We start from the raw sequence: 17,986 nt of genomic DNA, 5'->3' as shown, positions 1-17,986 counted from the left end.
TTACTGCTTCAGTCACTTTTTGCTAATGTTTATTTGCACGATGTGTTTTGTCAGCATGCTACTGTCATCAGGTAATATTACCATTACATGTGCGTTGGTCTGAAGTGTAATGAGGTTTACTTGTGCCAGTGATGTTATGTACCAGAATTTAACAATTTTTGCTGGAAATTTGTCTGACACACAGAACACAGTAATAAAATCGTAATCATCACATAACATACTGATGATGTTGTGTTTAGTTCTGTGCTCTGTGTGTCAAACAAATAAATTTCCAGCAAAAATAGTCAAATTTTGGTACTTAACAGCACTGGCACACACCGTGAATAATCCTCATCACACTTCAGATTATTGTGCATGTAGCTATAATGCACCAGATGATGGCAGCTTGCAGCCAAAATGCATCATGCTAATGAGTATTAGTGACTTACATTTTTATGTTGACTTAACAGTGAGCTGTAGTATTCATATGCGTGGAGTATTTTTGTGGAGTTTTATTGTTGATTTCATGTAATATCTATTCATGCCATATGTACATGCCCATTTGATAATTAACTTCACTTCACCAGGCTGAAGTTGGCATCTTATTCCAACCACAGGTGATGTTAAGGGAGCACAACCATAAGTTAATTTCCAGATGAGCCAGAATTTCTGTGATTGTACTCTTCTACTCAGTACTTGAGACGTACCTAGTCCTAAACGCAAACGAGTCTTCAGTACAACCAGATACCCTGTATTATATCCTGTATGGATGCATTTTGCTTAGTATGCAGCAGTGTGGATTTGTATTGAATACATTCTGCAAATAACGAAACATGACATTTTCTTGAATCCGACACCCTAATGTCATTTTAGTCTCATAAGTGAACTGAGCAAGCTGTGTTAACATAATTGGTGCTGTGAAATTGGAGTTGATTCAGATAGAGTAATTGCTCATTCTACAAAGAAACACCTGTTATGTAAACACAAGAAGTTGTTATACCTTTCAACAGATTGACATTAGTGTTACAGGTATGAGAATTTTAGGATTAAAGGTAACACCTTCAGCCATTTACACATGACTGAAGACGTTACCATTAATCCTCATATACTGACCAGCTGTTCTTTCACTCTCCATCTGAAATAGAAGATGGATGTATAAAGGTTAGTGATACATTTCAGTAGTTTGGTACATCCATTCTTCTTAAAAATTACTGAAACCTGTACATTTCTTCACTCAGGTGGAGGTTTTTCATTGCATTTGAGATTTCTGATAAACTGCTGCTGGAAAAGAGAATTCATTCTGCATATCTGCAAGGGAGTTTACTCAGTAGAATTGTATTGAATATTTTTAAACATTGTTCTATCATTTTACATATATGCATCAATCAATGAAAAAACTGCAGAAGGCAGAATTTAATATTTTGTTAACTATCATCAGTGCCAATGTATTTAACAAACATCTACATTAACAATTTTGATTTGTTGATCTGTTTCTCCTGAAGGTCTTTACAACAGTTTGTAGATAAGATTTTGCTTCTGAATTGTTGATTAATTGCTGTGTAACTGCCATTAATACTTTCTATAACATCTCAATTCAGCTGAGTTTGTTAGCAAGGCTCCCTTTGAGTCAGTAATGAAGCACACTGATTCAAATGTAAACTGATAAATTTTCTGTGAAAAAAAGTAGCAAGTCAGGTTTTATATTAAGGTAAACTTGTCTATTGTGTGCCCTAAAGTATTGGGATTTGTGCCAAAGATCTTCCTCGCCTTCCTTAACAGAACTGAATATTTGTTACTGGCTTTTCAGGAACTTACGTATCAGCCTCTTGTTGCACCTGCTAAGCAGGAATATTTTTTAGATTTCTGAACATTTATTTCAGTGCCATTAATTGTCAATAATTGTTCCCTCTTCATTTGCTGACTCAAACTATTAAAGTCTGTTTGTTGTCAGCAGGTTTAAGACTGTGCCATTAGTAGTGGATTTCTAACCAACTACTAGAGATAATTCTCAAATAGCTTATTTATGGATAGACCACCCAAAGAGAACACAGTGACATTGTAAACAATATTATTATTTATTTTTTTTCGGCATTTGGTCACACACTTAGTATAGTAACCAAGTAATACACAAAATGGATCCAAGTCACACAAATATGGCTTTATTTGTAACCTCTGAACAGTAACAGAAATAGTCTCTTGGAACTGCACCACAAGATACATAACAGCTGGAGGTACAAATGAGAATAACTTGGAGTAGTTCAGTCAGCACTACTCCACACATGATGACACCACAGTTCACGCACTGACACTCATACACACTAGCAGTAGGATACAACACACATCTCCCTTGTGTGAAACGGGCACCTAGGTGATGGAGGGGGCGCCAGTGGCGTGACGAAAAACACATTCGTCAGATATTGAGCAGCGCCAGTCCGTGGCGACAGGGGGGGCGGGACGATGCGTGGCAGACACCGGAACATAGGACGTGAATGTGTGGTGACGCCAGAGGGTGGCTGGCTTGTGCAGTGCCTGATGACAGAACTGGAAAGGAGGGTGTGACCTCAGTCCAAGTCAGTGGCAACGGCAGCCGCTATGCGCAAGCTCGTAATTGGTAAATCCTTGACCATGTTCTGCACTTCAGTATTAAAATAGAAGCAAAGCAATTCTTCACAATCAAAGTGGGGGTAGGACCCACAGGAAGGTGGGGCAATGTGACCGCATTGGCATCTTTAGAAGATGTAGGCCGAAAATAGATTTCGTAATGGTAGCGAGATTAGATGGGTAGATCACGTAACTAACGAGGTGGTACTGAACAGAATTGAGGAGAAGAGGAATTTGTGGCACAACTTGAATAGTAGAAGGGTCGGTTGGGAGGACACGTTCTGAGGCATCAAGGGATCATCAATTTAGTAGTGGACAGAAGTGCGGAGGGAAAAAACCATAGAGGGAGACCAAGGCACGAATACACTCGACAGATTCAGAAGGATGTAGGTTGCAGCAGTTACTCAGAGATGAGACATTTAAGCAGTCATTCTTCCTGTACTCTATACTTGAATGGAATGGGGGAAAAGAGCGTTAATAATAGTTTGGTGCACAAGTTCTTAGAATTTTCGTTTTGAATGTGTTGATGTTCCAGTTGCTATGGGCTTATTTATCGATTTATCGATTTTACACTCCTGGAAATTGAAATAAGAATACCGTGAATTCATTGTCCCAGGAAGGGGAAACTTTATTGACACATTCCTGGTGTCAGATACATCACATGATCACACTGACAGAACCACAGGCACATAGACACAGGCAACAGAGCATGCACAATGTCGGCACTAGTACAGTGTATATCCACCTTTCGCAGCAATGCAGGCTGCTATTCTCCCATGGAGACGATCGTAGAGATGCTGGATGTAGTCCTGTGGAACGGCTTGCCATGCCATTTCCACCTGGCGCCTCAGTTGGACCAGCGTTCGTGCTGGACGTGCAGACCGCGTGAGACGACGCTTCATCCAGTCCCAAACATGCTCAATGGGGGACAGATCCGGAGATCTTGCTGGCCAGGGTAGTTGACTTACACCTTCTAGAGCACGTTGGGTGGCACGGGATACATGCGGACGTGCATTGTCCTGTTGGAACAGCAAGTTCCCTTGCTGGTCTAGGAATGGTAGAACGATGGGTTCGATGACGGTTTGGATGTACCGTGCACTATTCAGTGTCCCCTCGACGATCACCAGTGGTGTACGGCCAGTGTAGGAGATCGCTCCCTACACCATGATGCCGGGTGTTGGCCCTGTGTGCCTCGGTCGTATGCAGTCCTGATTGTGGCGCTCACCTGCACGGCGCCAAACACGCATACGACCATCATTGGCACCAAGGCAGAAGCGACTCTCATCGCTGAAGACGACATGTCTCCATTCGTCCCTCCATTCACGCCTGTCGCGACACCACTGGAGGCGGGCTGCACGATGTTGGGGCGTGAGCGGAAGACGGCCTAACGGTGTGCGGGACCGTAGCCCAGCTTCATGGAGACGGTTGCGAATGGTTCTCGCCGATACCCCAGGAGCAACAGTGTCCCTAATTTGCTGGGAAGTGGCGGTGCGGTCCCCTACGGCACTGCGTAGGATCCTACGGTCTTGGCGTGCATCCGTGCGTCGCTGCGGTCCGGTCCCAGGTCGACGGGCACGTGCACCTTCCGCCGACCACTGGCGACAACATCGATGTACTGTGGAGACCTCACGCCCCACGTGTTGAGCAATTAGGCGGTACGTCCACTCGGCCTCCCGCATGCCCACTATACGCCCTCGCTCAAAGTCCGTCAACTGCACATACGGTTCACGTCCACGCTGTCGCGGCATGCTACCAGTGTTAAAGACTGCGATGGAGCTCCGTATGCCACGGCAAACTGGCTGACACTGACGGCGGCGGTGCACAAATGCTGCGCAGCTAGCGCCATTCGACGGCCAACACCGCGGTTCCTGGTGTGTCCGCTGTGCCGTGCGTGTGATCATTGCTTGTACAGCCCTCTCGCAGTGTCCGGAGCAAGTATGGTGGGTCTGACACACCGGTGTCAATGTGTTCTTTTTTCCATTTCCAGGAGTGTATTTGTAGTTCACTGTTATTTGAGTTTACATAATATCATTTTGTCATTTGGAGTTAGTAAGTACAGCTGTGGATGCTAGAAAATGGAGTGCCAAGTGGAGAAATCAGAATGTTTCTGACACATTCTTCTGTTTCAGTTCAGTAGAGGGGTGACAGCAGCAGAGGCAGCCAGAAACATTTGCATATGCTCTTCACGGGTATGCTGCCGGATATGACTGTCTTTACTACACGATATTTCGGTGATCCCACTGGCCCCCATTTTCAGGTGCGATTGCTGAGTACACTATACTGCCGGAACTGAATTAACATCAGAAACGGCAGCTCTTTTATACCCCAGGTCCAGGCCACTGCGCTTGCGCGGGAAGTGGAAGAGCTGCCCCTGTGAAGCAAAGAATTGCAGTGCCGTCAGCAGTAGAAACTGGCAAAAGTGATAAATCGCAAATTAAGATGTAGCAGTTCGAAAACCAGATCGTTGTTGTTTTATATCAGATAAAATAGGGTTCCATATCTTGTTTAAAGAAAAACCTTTATCTCTAATAATGTCATCTGATAATTGTATTTTGATGGATTCCTTGAGTACACAATCCCTATAACAAAAAGCCGGAGCAATAATTTGCGTCTCTTTAAACAACATGTTATGTCCTTCACTGAGACAATGTTCAGTGACGGCAGATTTTTCAGGCTGGAACAAATGTGTGTGATGCTGATGTTCCACACATCGGTCTTGAACAGTGTGAATAGCCTGTCCAATATAGGCCTTTCCACAGTGACAGGGAATTTTATAAACTCCAGGCTTTCTCAATCCCAGACCATTTTTAACAGATCCAAACAGGGCTCCAGTCGTGGCTATAGGCGAAAGAACACTTTTAATATCATATTTCCTGAGAACTTTTTTGAAGAAATACTTTCAGTAGAGTGTAGAATAGCAACTGATTTACTAGTATCCGGTGCTGGTTCTCTTGATGGTCCAAACTGAAAACCACAATTAATTTGACGATTGGTATATCCGTTGAGCTTGAAGACAGCCAGATACTAGTAAATCGGTCACTTTTCTACCCTTTACTGGAAGTATTTCTTCAAAAAATTTCTAGAATTGTCCGGAAATATGATATTCAAAGTGTTCTTTTGCCTTTGGCCAAGACTAGAGCCCTGTTTGGATCTATTAAAGATGATTTGGGGTTGAAAATGCCTAGAGTTTATAGTTCCCTGTCATTGTGGAAAGGCCCATATTGGACAGACTATTCGCGCTGTTCATGACCGATGTGTGGAACATCAGCGTCACATATGTTGGTCCCATCTGAAAAATCTGCCGTCGCTGAACATTGTCTCAATAAAGGGCACAACATGTTTAAAGAGATGCAAAATATTGCTCCGGCTTCTCATTACTGGGGTTGTGTGCTCAAGGTATCCATTGAAATACGATTATCTGATGACATTATTAATAGAGATAAAAGTTTTCCTCTAAGCAAGGTATTGAACCCTATTTTATCTGATATGAAATAACAATGGGCTGGTTTTCGACCTGCTACATCTTAATTTGCAATTTACCACTTTCGCCAGTTTCTAACGCTGGCGGTGCTGCAATTCTTCGCTTCATAGGGGCCAACTCTTCTGGTTCTCATGCAGGTGCAGTGGCCTGGACCCGGGGTATAAAGAAGCCATCGTTTCTGATGTTCATTCATTTCCGGCATGATTGTGTACTCAGAAATCGCACCTGAAGATGGCGGCCAGATGGATAGCCAAAATATCGTGTAGTGAAGATGATCATATCCAGCAACATACCCATGAAGAGCATAAACATATAAGACACCCGAAAATCTACGAAATTACATCAGAAACATTTGTGCTGTGTATAAGGATAATGCCAATGGATAGAGCACCGAAAGAAAATGATTTTCCCATTTTGAGGAGGATTGTTTAGATGTTAGTGACTCTCCATGTTCAGAAGACCTTTGGAGTTTAATGAAGATAAATAAATGCATTAATCCACAATGATCCACCTCAGTGTACTCAACTGGAAAGTGGGATTAACTGTGATCATTCCATCACTGTGCGACATTTACATGCATTGAAGAAGGTTCACAAATCAGATGTATGGGTACCACATGATCTCATCCAGAATCACAAGAATCAGCTGATGGCCATATGTGCATCTATACTTGTTCGTCATCAGTTGGATTGTGAACAACACCAACCATTCCTTTTCTGTAACATTACTGGTGACAAGAAATGGTGTCTTTATGCTAATGTAAGAAAGAAATGGATGAGTCCAAACAAAGAGCAACTCCCCATACAAAGGCTTGTGTGCATCCACAAAGGATAAAATTATGCATCTAGTGTAACCGTGACAGTGTTGTGTACTATGAAGAATTGCTTCCCTGAGGGGTAACCATCACTGCTGCTACACGGGGTGATTATAATTAAACTTAAACTTTCAAACCACCGTAGAAATAACACCACTGGTCAGAATGACATCAAATTGCAATGGAATGTTATCGGAGAAGGGGGGAAAATGTATGGCAGAAGAAATCTAAATAGTTACAAAATGTAACAATAGATAGCACTCTAAGCATCATAATTTAATTATGGTCACCTGCAAATGACAAATGAATGTTACAACAATGCTTAAGGTGTAGTTTGATGCTAAACAAACTGTACTACCCAGTGTGCATGGGTGTACAGGTGTCGTACTGTTAGTTGCGTAAGCCCATCCACCCTGGCAAGGTCATATCAGAGTGGATGGGAAAAATCAGTTTTTAATTTTCCTGAGGCCAAAAACCGCATAAAAAGCATCAATCACATTGGTTTTTAATTGTCCTGAGGCTAAAAACCACATAAAAAGCATTAATCACATCAGTTTTTAATTGTCCTGAGGCCAAAAACCGCATAAAAAGCGCCAATCAAATTGGATTATTAATTTCCATGTGACCAGTGTAAAATATGTTTAATATGCTGTTCACAATTTTTCTGCAACAAGCTGAAATTGAGAAACAGCATGTTCCACAACTGATGAAAGTGTTTCCTGCGTCACATAGAGAATGTGTTGTGCAGTGCGTGCCTTCAGAGCAGCTAAGTTTACAGTTGGAACACTGAACACAATATGTTTCAGATGGCCCCACAGCCAGAAGTCAAACTGATTAAGATCAGGTGATTGAGATTGCCAGGCTGTAGGGAAGTGGCGGCTGATAATTCTAGCCTTTCTGAAAGGGCACTTCAGCAGCTGCTTAACTGGATTTGCAAGGTGTGGAGGTGTGCCATCTTGCATAAAAATGATCCTATCCACACATCGACGCTGTTAGAGAGCTGGAATAATGTGGCTATGCAAAAGACACTCATAGCTTACCAGTGACGGTACAGGTAACAGGACCAGAAGCACCTGTCTCTTCGAAAAATGTGGCCGTATGATAAATAGTGCCGTAAACCCGCACAGCTCTGTGACCTTTTAGGGATGAAGTGGTACTGGTTGATTTGTGTGTGGATTTTCCGTTGCCCATATTCGACAATTCGTTGTATTGACATATCCAGTCAGATGGAAGTGGGCTTAGTCTGTCCACAAAATCTTCCACAGCCAATCATTGTCCACTTCCATGTGAGCTAGAAATTCTAAAGCAAAGGTCTCTCTTGCTGGCAGGTCAACAGGAAGCAACTCATGCACATGGGTAATTTTGAATGGATAGCAAAGAAGGATGTTTCTTTGGATTTTATGCACTGTACTCACGGGTACATCTGATGTTTGGGCAATTCTCTGTGCACTACACGTTTGCACAACAGTACTTGTCTCCTCCTGCATTGCTGTGGCCTTTGCTTCCACTGACATCGAATCAATTCTTTTCCTCCCTCTATCAGGTTGCACACCAAAAGAACCCATCTTTTCGAATTTCCAAATTATTTTCTCTAGACCCACGGCAGTCGTTGGACCTTTTTTCAAACCCTCCAGTGTCCGGAATTTCTGCAGAGCAGCGTGTGCACAGTCATCGTTTACAAGCAGATCACGACCCTGCATTGAGACAGTCATGGCGAACATTGCAGATGCAAAAGGTGGAAAAGCCGTGTACCCAACATGTTTATACCAACTTCAATGGGTCATGCATATGGCAGGTGTTTTCGTTTACATATCCTGATGCATACAGCACCATCTATTGATCAGTTCTTCTTCTGCCATACATTTTCTCCCTTCTTCAATAATATTCCATTGCAATTTGACATCATTCTGACCAGTGGTGTTATTCCTACAGCGTTTTCAATGTTTAACTTTAATTGTAATCACCCTGTATAATTTCAGCAACTGAGACAGCTTGTGGTTGCATTCCAAGAACAATGACCAGGAAGACTGCATGAAATGATGCTACTCCACAATAACGCCCACTTGCGTTCTGCTAGACCGACAAAAAGATACAGGACTATTCATTCTGCACCCACTTTATTAACCAGATTTCCGTCTTTTCTGCGCTCTATCGAACAAGCTTCAAGGGACTTCCTTCCCGGATGAAAATGCGTTCTCAACGTGCTCGATGAGCTCTTCACCTCAAAACCACATGATTTCTACAGTTGTGAAATTGAAAAGTTATCCCAGTGTTGGCAGACTGTTGTAAAAGGTGAAGAAGAATATATTTTGATGACTAAAGTCTCTGTTACGTGTATCTTTTGTGTTTATTAAACTTACGGAAAAATGCTATGAAGTTGTGCACAAACCCAATAACAGGCGCAATGGTACTTCACTGTGATTTGTAGAGTTTAGATGGTGTGTGTGTGTGTGTGTGTGTGTGTGTGTGTGTGTGTGTGAGAGGGGAGGGGGGGGGGGGGCAAGAGGATTGTGATGTACTGTAAAATCAGTACCTGTCTGTGTAATTCCAAAAAGCTTGTTTAAGATTAGGAGGGGGGAGGGGGAAAGGAAGGACAGGAAAGCAGCCAGATAGCATGGGTTGTCAAGCAACAATTGGAGTCAAACACATTGTGTTAGCATAGTGTTCTGCCACTGGACGGTCAAGTCTTCCCTTCGTCACAGTTTGGAAGTGGTCGGTCATTCAAGCAGGCAGCCTGTTGGTTATCATGGCCACGTGAAGGCTTGAATGTGATGTCCTGACCTGTCACAAGACTGGAATAAGATGTGGTGGGTGACTGTAAAGTACAGGTCGTGTACCTGTCTCCTCCATATGCACCACAAATGTAGAAAGGGGTTGGGAATTTCAGTTACTTTATTTATATCATCACCTGTCTGTATATGTGAGTTTTCCAATTTATTGCTAATAAATTAACCTCTCTTGCTACTTTTACCATAGGTGATTGAGGAATTTACCAATGGTACTCTCATTGCTTCCTGGCATCAGTGACATCCTGTCTCTTTCCAGTTTATATTCTAAAACCAAAAAACTATGTTTTGACAATACATACTAAGTGATTTCATTGATAGCTGTTTCTCCTCTGCATATTTTCATACAGTCTGATACATGTGCTTTTAATTCCTTTTGTGTGCTACTTTTAAATAATTTAAATGATAGGTAGTACCTTCTTTTGCTATTTTACTTGCAGATCAGAATAGAGACTAGTCCAGGCGAAACTGGCAACATTAATACATTATTTGCACTACACTGTGCTTCGTTTAGAAAAACGAAAGAGTACTGTTTCTCCTGTTGACACAATAACTGTCTTTCTGTAATAAAATAATACTCCAAGGTAATAAATACTGCATTGTGAATGGACCACTCAGCTTGACTAGCAATGCTGTCCGCACACACCAACATCTTAATACCACAGTGGGAGAGCAAATTATATAGCATACACTTGAGTTTCTGTAGTTTTTGTAGTCAACCAACATATTTGGTATATTGAGAATGGATATTTTATTTTGAATACTTTGTTGAGTCACTTCTCATAATTAGTAAACTTTTCCCCCTTACATACACATTGTTATTACATTGTATAGCTGTTCATATATCACTGACAAAATGTAAACTATTGTAGGATATTGGCAAGAAGAATGGAAAGTTGAACAGTTTTATTAAGGATCAAGAAAGTCGGCCTGAAGTTGGAACGAAACTGCCATCTTTACTCATCACTCCAATCCAGCGAGTACCAAGATACAGATTACTACTACAAGAAGTTCTCTCCTACACTCCAAAGTCACACAAGGATTATGCTGCATTGGTTGGTATGTTACAAGTGTAATAGATAAGTGTAAGTCAAAGATCAATACGAGAATCTTAACAAACAGGAATTGGTAACAACTGATAAAACAGTATATATCAGTTGTTTAAAATGTGCTACAAAACACAAGTGTGGTTGAGTGGTTCATCTTTTGTCAAATAATGAAAACTCCAGATAAGAATAACAACAATATAGGAAACAACAGATTGCTTCTTATCACAAAGAAATCACGTCAAGTTGCAGCCAGGCACAATTAAGGCACTCACACATAGCTTTCAGCCACAGCCTTCATCAGTAAAACACACACACACACACACACACACACACACACACACACACACAAAGTAACTTGACGTGTATTATTTACGGTAAGTAGCAATCTGTCATTTCCCACATTGTTGGTTCATCTTTTGGGTTGTTTTGCTGGAGCCTGGTTGGAGTCCAGGCAGTGAGTACACACAACAGCACAGCTCCCAGCACTTGAAGAAGCCAAATGAGTCGGTCATCAAAATATTGTGAATAAAGCAGAAGCAACAACTCAGCTGTACAACTGGAAGTACACCCTCAACTTCCAGTGAGCCTTTACTTTACTAAATGTGTTATTTCCCATACCTCTCATTTCAAAATCCCACATAAGCAGGCTTACACACGAAACTGTATCTTATTCACACCAATGCAGCTTGATTGTTTTATTCAACACTTCAAGAAGCTCTTAATCCATTTCTTTTTAAAAAATAATTTGGAATTTCTTGCACATTCCGTTTGCTGTTGGTGCAGTCGATGGCCAACAGCACTCTAACAACAAAGATCATATTCTTACTTCACATTCCAGTTCTGCAAACTCTGTATATTTACTCAAGTTCAGAAATTAAATAACATTAAGTATAGGCATCTTAAACTAAAACTTAATGGTTTACTTTTGTTTATTTATTTATTATTTTAAAAACATTTCTTATTGTTACTTTCGCATGTGGTTCCTAAGGTGCACTGCTATGTCTATCATACAAGAAGAAGCAATGGATGATCACTGATGGTTCTAGTATAGATTTTTCAAGGTGTCGAAGTGACTGTAGGTTGGTAAAAGATAACCAAGAAAAAACTTCTAATTGGTGTGATGAATGGCAGCTGATGTGTAAGTTTATGTGGATGAATAGGAAAAACAAACTCATAATGTTCGGATAAAGCGTTAGTAGTTTTCTGCTCGACACAATCACGTCATTTAAATATCTGGGCATAATGTTGCAAAGCAGTATGAAATGAAAAGAGGATGTGAGAATTGTGGTAGGGAGGGCGAATTGTCAACTTCGGTTTATTGGGATAATTTTAGGAAAATGTAGTTCATCTGTAATGGAGACTGCATATAGGACCTATCCTTGTGTACTGCTAGAATGTTTGGGATCCACATCAGCTCGGATTGAAAAAAGACATTAAAGCAATTGAGGTAAGCTGCTAGATCTGTTACCAGCAGGCCGGCCGTTGTGGCAGAGTGGTTGTAGGCGCTTCAATCTGGAACCGCGCAACTGCTACGGTCGCAGGTTCGAATCCTGCCTCGGGCATGGATGTGTGTGATGTTCTTAGGTTATTTAGGTTTAAGTAGTTCTAAGTTCTAGTGGACTGATGACCTGAGATTTTAAGTCCCATAGCACTCAGAGCCATTTGAACCATTTGTTACCAGTAGGTTTGATCAACATGAAAGTGTTACATATGTACTCTGGGAGCTCAAGTGGGAATCCCTGGAGGGAAGAAGGTATTCATTTCAAAGAACATTACTGAGAAAGTTTAGAGAATCGGCATTTGAAGCCGATGGCAGAATAATCCTACTGCTGTCAACTTACATTTCATGTAGGGACCATGAAGATAAGATACGAGAAATTAGGGATCATACAGAAGAATATAGACAGTTGTTTTACCGTCACCTTATATGCGAGTGGAACAGGAAAGGAAACGACTAGTTGTGGTACAAGATACCCTCCACCACACACTGTACAGTGACTTGTGGATCATGTAGATGTAGACAGTATTGTGGAAAGGATACACGCGCACACACACACACACACACACACACACACACACACACACACACACACACACACAAAAAAAAGCATGCACATGCACGAACGCAACTCACACACACGACTACAGGCAACTGAAACCACACTGCGAGCAGCAGCACCAGTGCATGATGGGAGTGGCGACTGGTTGGGGGTAAGGAGGAGGCTGGAGCAGGGAGGGGGAGGGATAGTATGGTGGGGCTGGATAGTACGGTGGGGCTGGCAGACAGCAAATTGCTTTAGGTTAGACTGAGTGCAGGAGGGGTGAGGTGGGGAGGGGGGAAATAACGGAAAAGGAGAGAAATAAAAAGACTGGGTGTGATGGTGGAATGACGGCTGCGTAGTGCTAGTATGAGAACAGAGAAGGGGCTGGATTGGTGAGGACAGTGACTAACAAAGGTCGAGGCCTGGAGGATTACAGGAACGTACGATGTATTGCAGGGAAAGTTTCCATGTGGGCAATTCAGAAAAACTGATGTTGTTGGGGAGGATCCATATGGTACAGGCTGTGAAGTAGTCATTGAAATAAAGGATATCATGTCTACTTCTACATCTACATGGATATTCTGCAAATTACATTTAAGTGCCTGGCAGAGGGTTCATCAAACCACCTTCGCAATTCTCTATTATTCCAATCTCGTATAGCGCGCGGAAAGAATGAACACCTATATCTTTCCGTATGAGCTCTTATTTCCCTTATTTTCTCGTGGTGATCGTTCCTCCCTATGTAGGTCGGTGTCAACAAAATATTTTCGCATTCAGAGGAGAAAGTTGGTAATTGGAATTTCGTGAGAAGATACCGTCGCAACGAAAAACACCTTTCTTTTAACGATTTCCAGCCGAAATCCTGTATCATTTCTGTGACACTCTCTCCCATATTTCGCAATAATACAAAACGTGCTGCCTTTCTTTGAACTTTTTCGATATACTCCGTCAGTCCTATCTGGTAAGGGTCCCAGACCGTGCAGCAGTATTCTAAAAGAGGACGAACAAGCATAGTGTAGGCAGTCTCCTTAGTAGGTCTGTTACATTTTCTAAGTGTCCTGCCAATAAAACGCAGTCTTTGGTTAGCCTTCCCCACAACATTTTCTATGTGTTCCTTCCAATTTAAGTTGTTCCTAATTGTATTACCAAGGAATATAGTTGAATTTACGGCTTTTAGATTAGACTGATTTATCGTGTAACCGAATTTTAATGAGTTCCTTTTAGCGCTCATGTGGATGATCTCACACTTTTCTTTATTCGGGGTCAACTGCCATTTTACGCACCATTCAGATATTTTTTCTAAATCGTTTTGCAGTTTCTTTTGATCTTCTGATGCCTTTATTAGTCGATAAACGACAGCGTCATCTGCAAACAACCAAAGACGGCTGCTCAGATTGCCTCCCAAATCGTTTATATAGATAAGGAACAGCAACAGGCCTACAACACTACCTTGGGGAATGCCAGAAATCACTTCTGTTTTACACGATGAATTTCCATCATTTACTACAAACTGTGACCTCTCTGACAGGAAATTACAAATCCAATCACATAACTGAGACGATATTCCATAAGCACACCATTTCAATACGAGCAGCTTGTGTGGTAGTGTCATAAGCCTTCCGGAAATCCAGAAATACGGAATCGATCTGAAATCCCTTGTCAATAGCATTCAACACTTCATGTGAATAAAGAGCTAGTTGTGTTTCACAGGAACAATGTTTTCTAAACCCATGTTGACTGTGTGTCAATAGACAGTTTTCTTTGAGGTAATTCATAATGTTCGAACACAATATGTGTTCCAAAATCCTGCTACATATCGACGTTAATGATATGGGCCTGTAATTTAGTGGATTACTCCTACTACCTTTCTTGAATATTGGTGTGACCTGTGCAACTTTCCAGTCTTTGGATACTGATCTTTCGTCGAGCGAACAGTTGTATATGATTGTTAAGTATGGAGCTAATGCATCAGCATACTCTGAAAGGAACCTAATTGGTGTACAGTCTGGACCAGAAGACTTGCTTTTATTAAGTGATTTAGGTTGCTTCACTACTCTGCTGTTCTTGATTCGAATTCTGGAATATTTACTTCATCTTCTTTTGTGAAGGCATTTCAGAAGACTGTGTTTAGTAACTCTGCTTTGGCAGCACTGTCTTCGATAGTATCTCCATTGCTATCGTGCAGAGAAGGCATTGATTGTTTCTTGCCGCTAACATACTTCACATACAACTAGAACCTCTTTGGATTTTCTGCCCCTAAGGGGCCTCATAACGCGCCTAACGTTGGAGCTCCCAACTACCAATAATCCCATCCTCTGCGATTGCCCGGGTCTTGCAGGCTGAGTGGTTTCCTCTGAAAAAGGACAGGCGACAGCATCTGACTCAGCGACAGTGTCAGCCACAGACAGCACCTGGAACCTGTTTGTCAGACAAACTGGGGGGCCCTACGTGCGGCCGCCTGGGAAGTCTTTCGCCGCTCTGGGGCGACCGCCCACTCGACCACAGGTGAGGGGTCAGCCTCAGTGTAAGCAGTAACTGGGTTGGCCACCGGTGAGGACCAATTGGCCACCGATGAGGACCGATCCGAGGGCTCTTGACGTGCTGGACGTCTGTTGGATCCCCACAGCCGGCCCACAACAGTGGTGCCCATCCGCTGCAGCCTCAAGCTGTGTAACCGAAGCCATCACAGCCTGAAGCTGACAATGAAGTGTAACCAACTCAGCTCACATCTCCACACAACAGTCGCAGTCCCTGTCCCTGTCCACAATAAAGACCATGGAAACTAAACTATGCAGATAAACGGACTATCGACTTGCACTACGGAAATCTACATTAGAACCTGACGAAAACGCACGAACTGTGTCCAGTAATACACAGATATTCAAAAACCTAACTACCAAAACCCTCAGGTGAAACTAAATAATTTTCCCCTGATAAGGAACTTGTAATATGTCACAAAATGTTTACTTTCTGACACAAACGAAAGCGCGAGACCTGTGGCTATTAGATTTTAAATTTACATGCAGAAACTCAAGAAACTAAACTATTAAAGCACACAGATATAATAAAATTCGCTCCTGGTTAGGAACTCATAAATGTTACAAAAGCGGTTTACTTATCTGTAGCTGCATCTGTCGCAGTCGGCTACTGCTGCCTGACTGAGTGTTCAGCAACAGAATGGTCTACTTGTTTCTTGGCCACAGTTCATCAGTGGCCATTCTAGCGGACAGACAGCTTGTTGGTTGTCATGCCTACATAGAATGCAGCACAGTGGTTGCAGCTTAGCTTGTAGACCACATGACTGGTTTCACAGGTAGCCCTGTCTTTGATGGGATAGGTGACATTAGTGACTGGCCACAATGGGACGTCGTGGGTGGTTAGTTGCTGTGCCCTCACTGTGAGAATCTCTGCTCTCCTAGACCAACACCTTCAACCTATTACCTTTAACCTACCCTCCTATATAAAAGGTACCAACCATTTCCTCCACCGACTCTCCGCAATTCCTGTCCCTTTACCACACGCTGCCCTGTTTGTCACTATTGATGCCACCTCCCTGTTCACTTAACATCCCTCATGCCCATGGCCTTACTGTTATTGAACACTACCTTTCCCAATGCCCGACTTATTCCAAACCAACAATCTCCTTCCTAGTTGCCATGACCAACTATATCCTCACCCACAATTACTTCTCCTTTGAAGGCATTACCTACAAATAAATTCAGGGTCCGGCTATGGGCAATCACATGGCACCATCCTATTCAAGGGCCGTCGAGAGGAATCCTTCCTAAAAACCCAGAATCCTAAACCCCAGAATCCTAAACCCCTCACCTGGTTGAGATTCATTGATGTCATCTTTGCTATCTGGATCAAAGGTGAAGACATGCTATCCACATTCCTCCCGAACCTCAGCAACTCCTCCCCCCATTTGCTTCACCTGCTCCTACTTAACCCAACAAGCCACCTTTATAGATGTTGACGTTCACCTCAAAGATGGCTACATCAGTACCTCCGTCCATATCAAACCTAACCACCAGCAATACCTCCACTTCAACAGCTGCCACCCATTCAGTACCAAGAAGTCCCTTTCATACAGCCTAGCCATCCATGGTCTTGGCATCTGTAGTGACAAGCAGTCCCTCTCGAGATATACCGAGGGTCTCACTGAAGCCTTCACTGACCAAAATTATCCTCTCAACATTGTGCAAAAACGACTCTTTCGTGCCTTATCTTTTCACTGTCCCACCACCTCCCAAAGTCCCACTGTCTGACCACAGACAAGCATTCCCCTCGTAACTCAGTACTACGCAGGACTGGAGCAACTGAATTACATTCTCCACCAGGGTTTTGATTAACTCTCGTCATGTCATGAAATGAGAAATGTCCTGCCCGCTATCCTTCCGACGCCTCCCACAGTGGTATTCTGCCGCCCACCAAACCTACACAGTATACTCATCCATCCTTAAACGACCCCTGCTCCCAATCCTTTGCCTCATGGCCAATACCCTTGTAATACACCTAGATACAAGACCTGTCCCATACATCCTCCAGCTACCACCTACTCCAGACCGGTCACTTACATCACATGTCCCATCAAATGCAGGGCTACCTGTGAAACGAGTCATGTGGTCTACAAGCTAAGCTGCAACCACTGTGCTGCATTCTGTGTAGACGTGAAAACCAACAAGCTGTCTGTCTGCTTGAATGGCCACCAACAAACTGTTTTCAAGAAACAAGTGGACCACCCTATTGCTGAACACACTACCAAACATGATATCCTTTATTTCAATGACTGCTTCACAGCTGTGCCATATGTATCCTCTCTACCAACACCATCTTTTCTGAATCGCACAGGTGGGAACTTTCCCTACAATAAATCCTATGTTCCAGCAAACATCCTGGCCTCAACCTTCTTTAGTCACTGTCCTCATCCATCCAGCCCCTTCCCTGTTTCCACTCCAGTACTACACAGCTGTCATTCCACCACGTACACCCAGTCTTTTCATTTCTCTCCTTTTCCGCCCCCCTCTCCACCTCTCCCATGCCGTCTGTCTAACTGGTAGCACTTCACTGTACGTCAGCCCCACCATACTATCCCTTCCCCTCCCTGCTCCAGCTTCCTCCTTACCTCCACCCAGTCACCACTCCCATCAAGCAATGGTGCTGCTGCTCGCAGTGTGGTTTCAGTTGCCTGAGACTGCAGTCGTGTGTGAGCTGCGTGTGCATGTGTATGTCTG

General features: G+C 42.9%; 1 protein-coding gene across 1 annotated transcript in view; it reads left to right on the top strand.

Moving 5' to 3' along the window:
• LOC124613253 (putative protein tag-52) overlaps nucleotides 1-17,986 on the top strand; it is a 153,885-nt gene that overhangs the window by 54,701 nt on the left and 81,198 nt on the right. The window contains exon 4 of the mRNA XM_047141943.1: nucleotides 10,534-10,720. Coding sequence (XP_046997899.1) covers nucleotides 10,534-10,720 — 187 coding nt within the window. The remainder of the gene's footprint in view (nucleotides 1-10,533; nucleotides 10,721-17,986) is intronic.

Source organism: Schistocerca americana, chromosome 4 (genome assembly GCF_021461395.2).
Source record: "Schistocerca americana isolate TAMUIC-IGC-003095 chromosome 4, iqSchAmer2.1, whole genome shotgun sequence".
NCBI lineage: Eukaryota > Metazoa > Arthropoda > Insecta > Orthoptera > Acrididae > Schistocerca > Schistocerca americana.
This window is presented reverse-complemented; position numbering and strand designations above follow the sequence as displayed.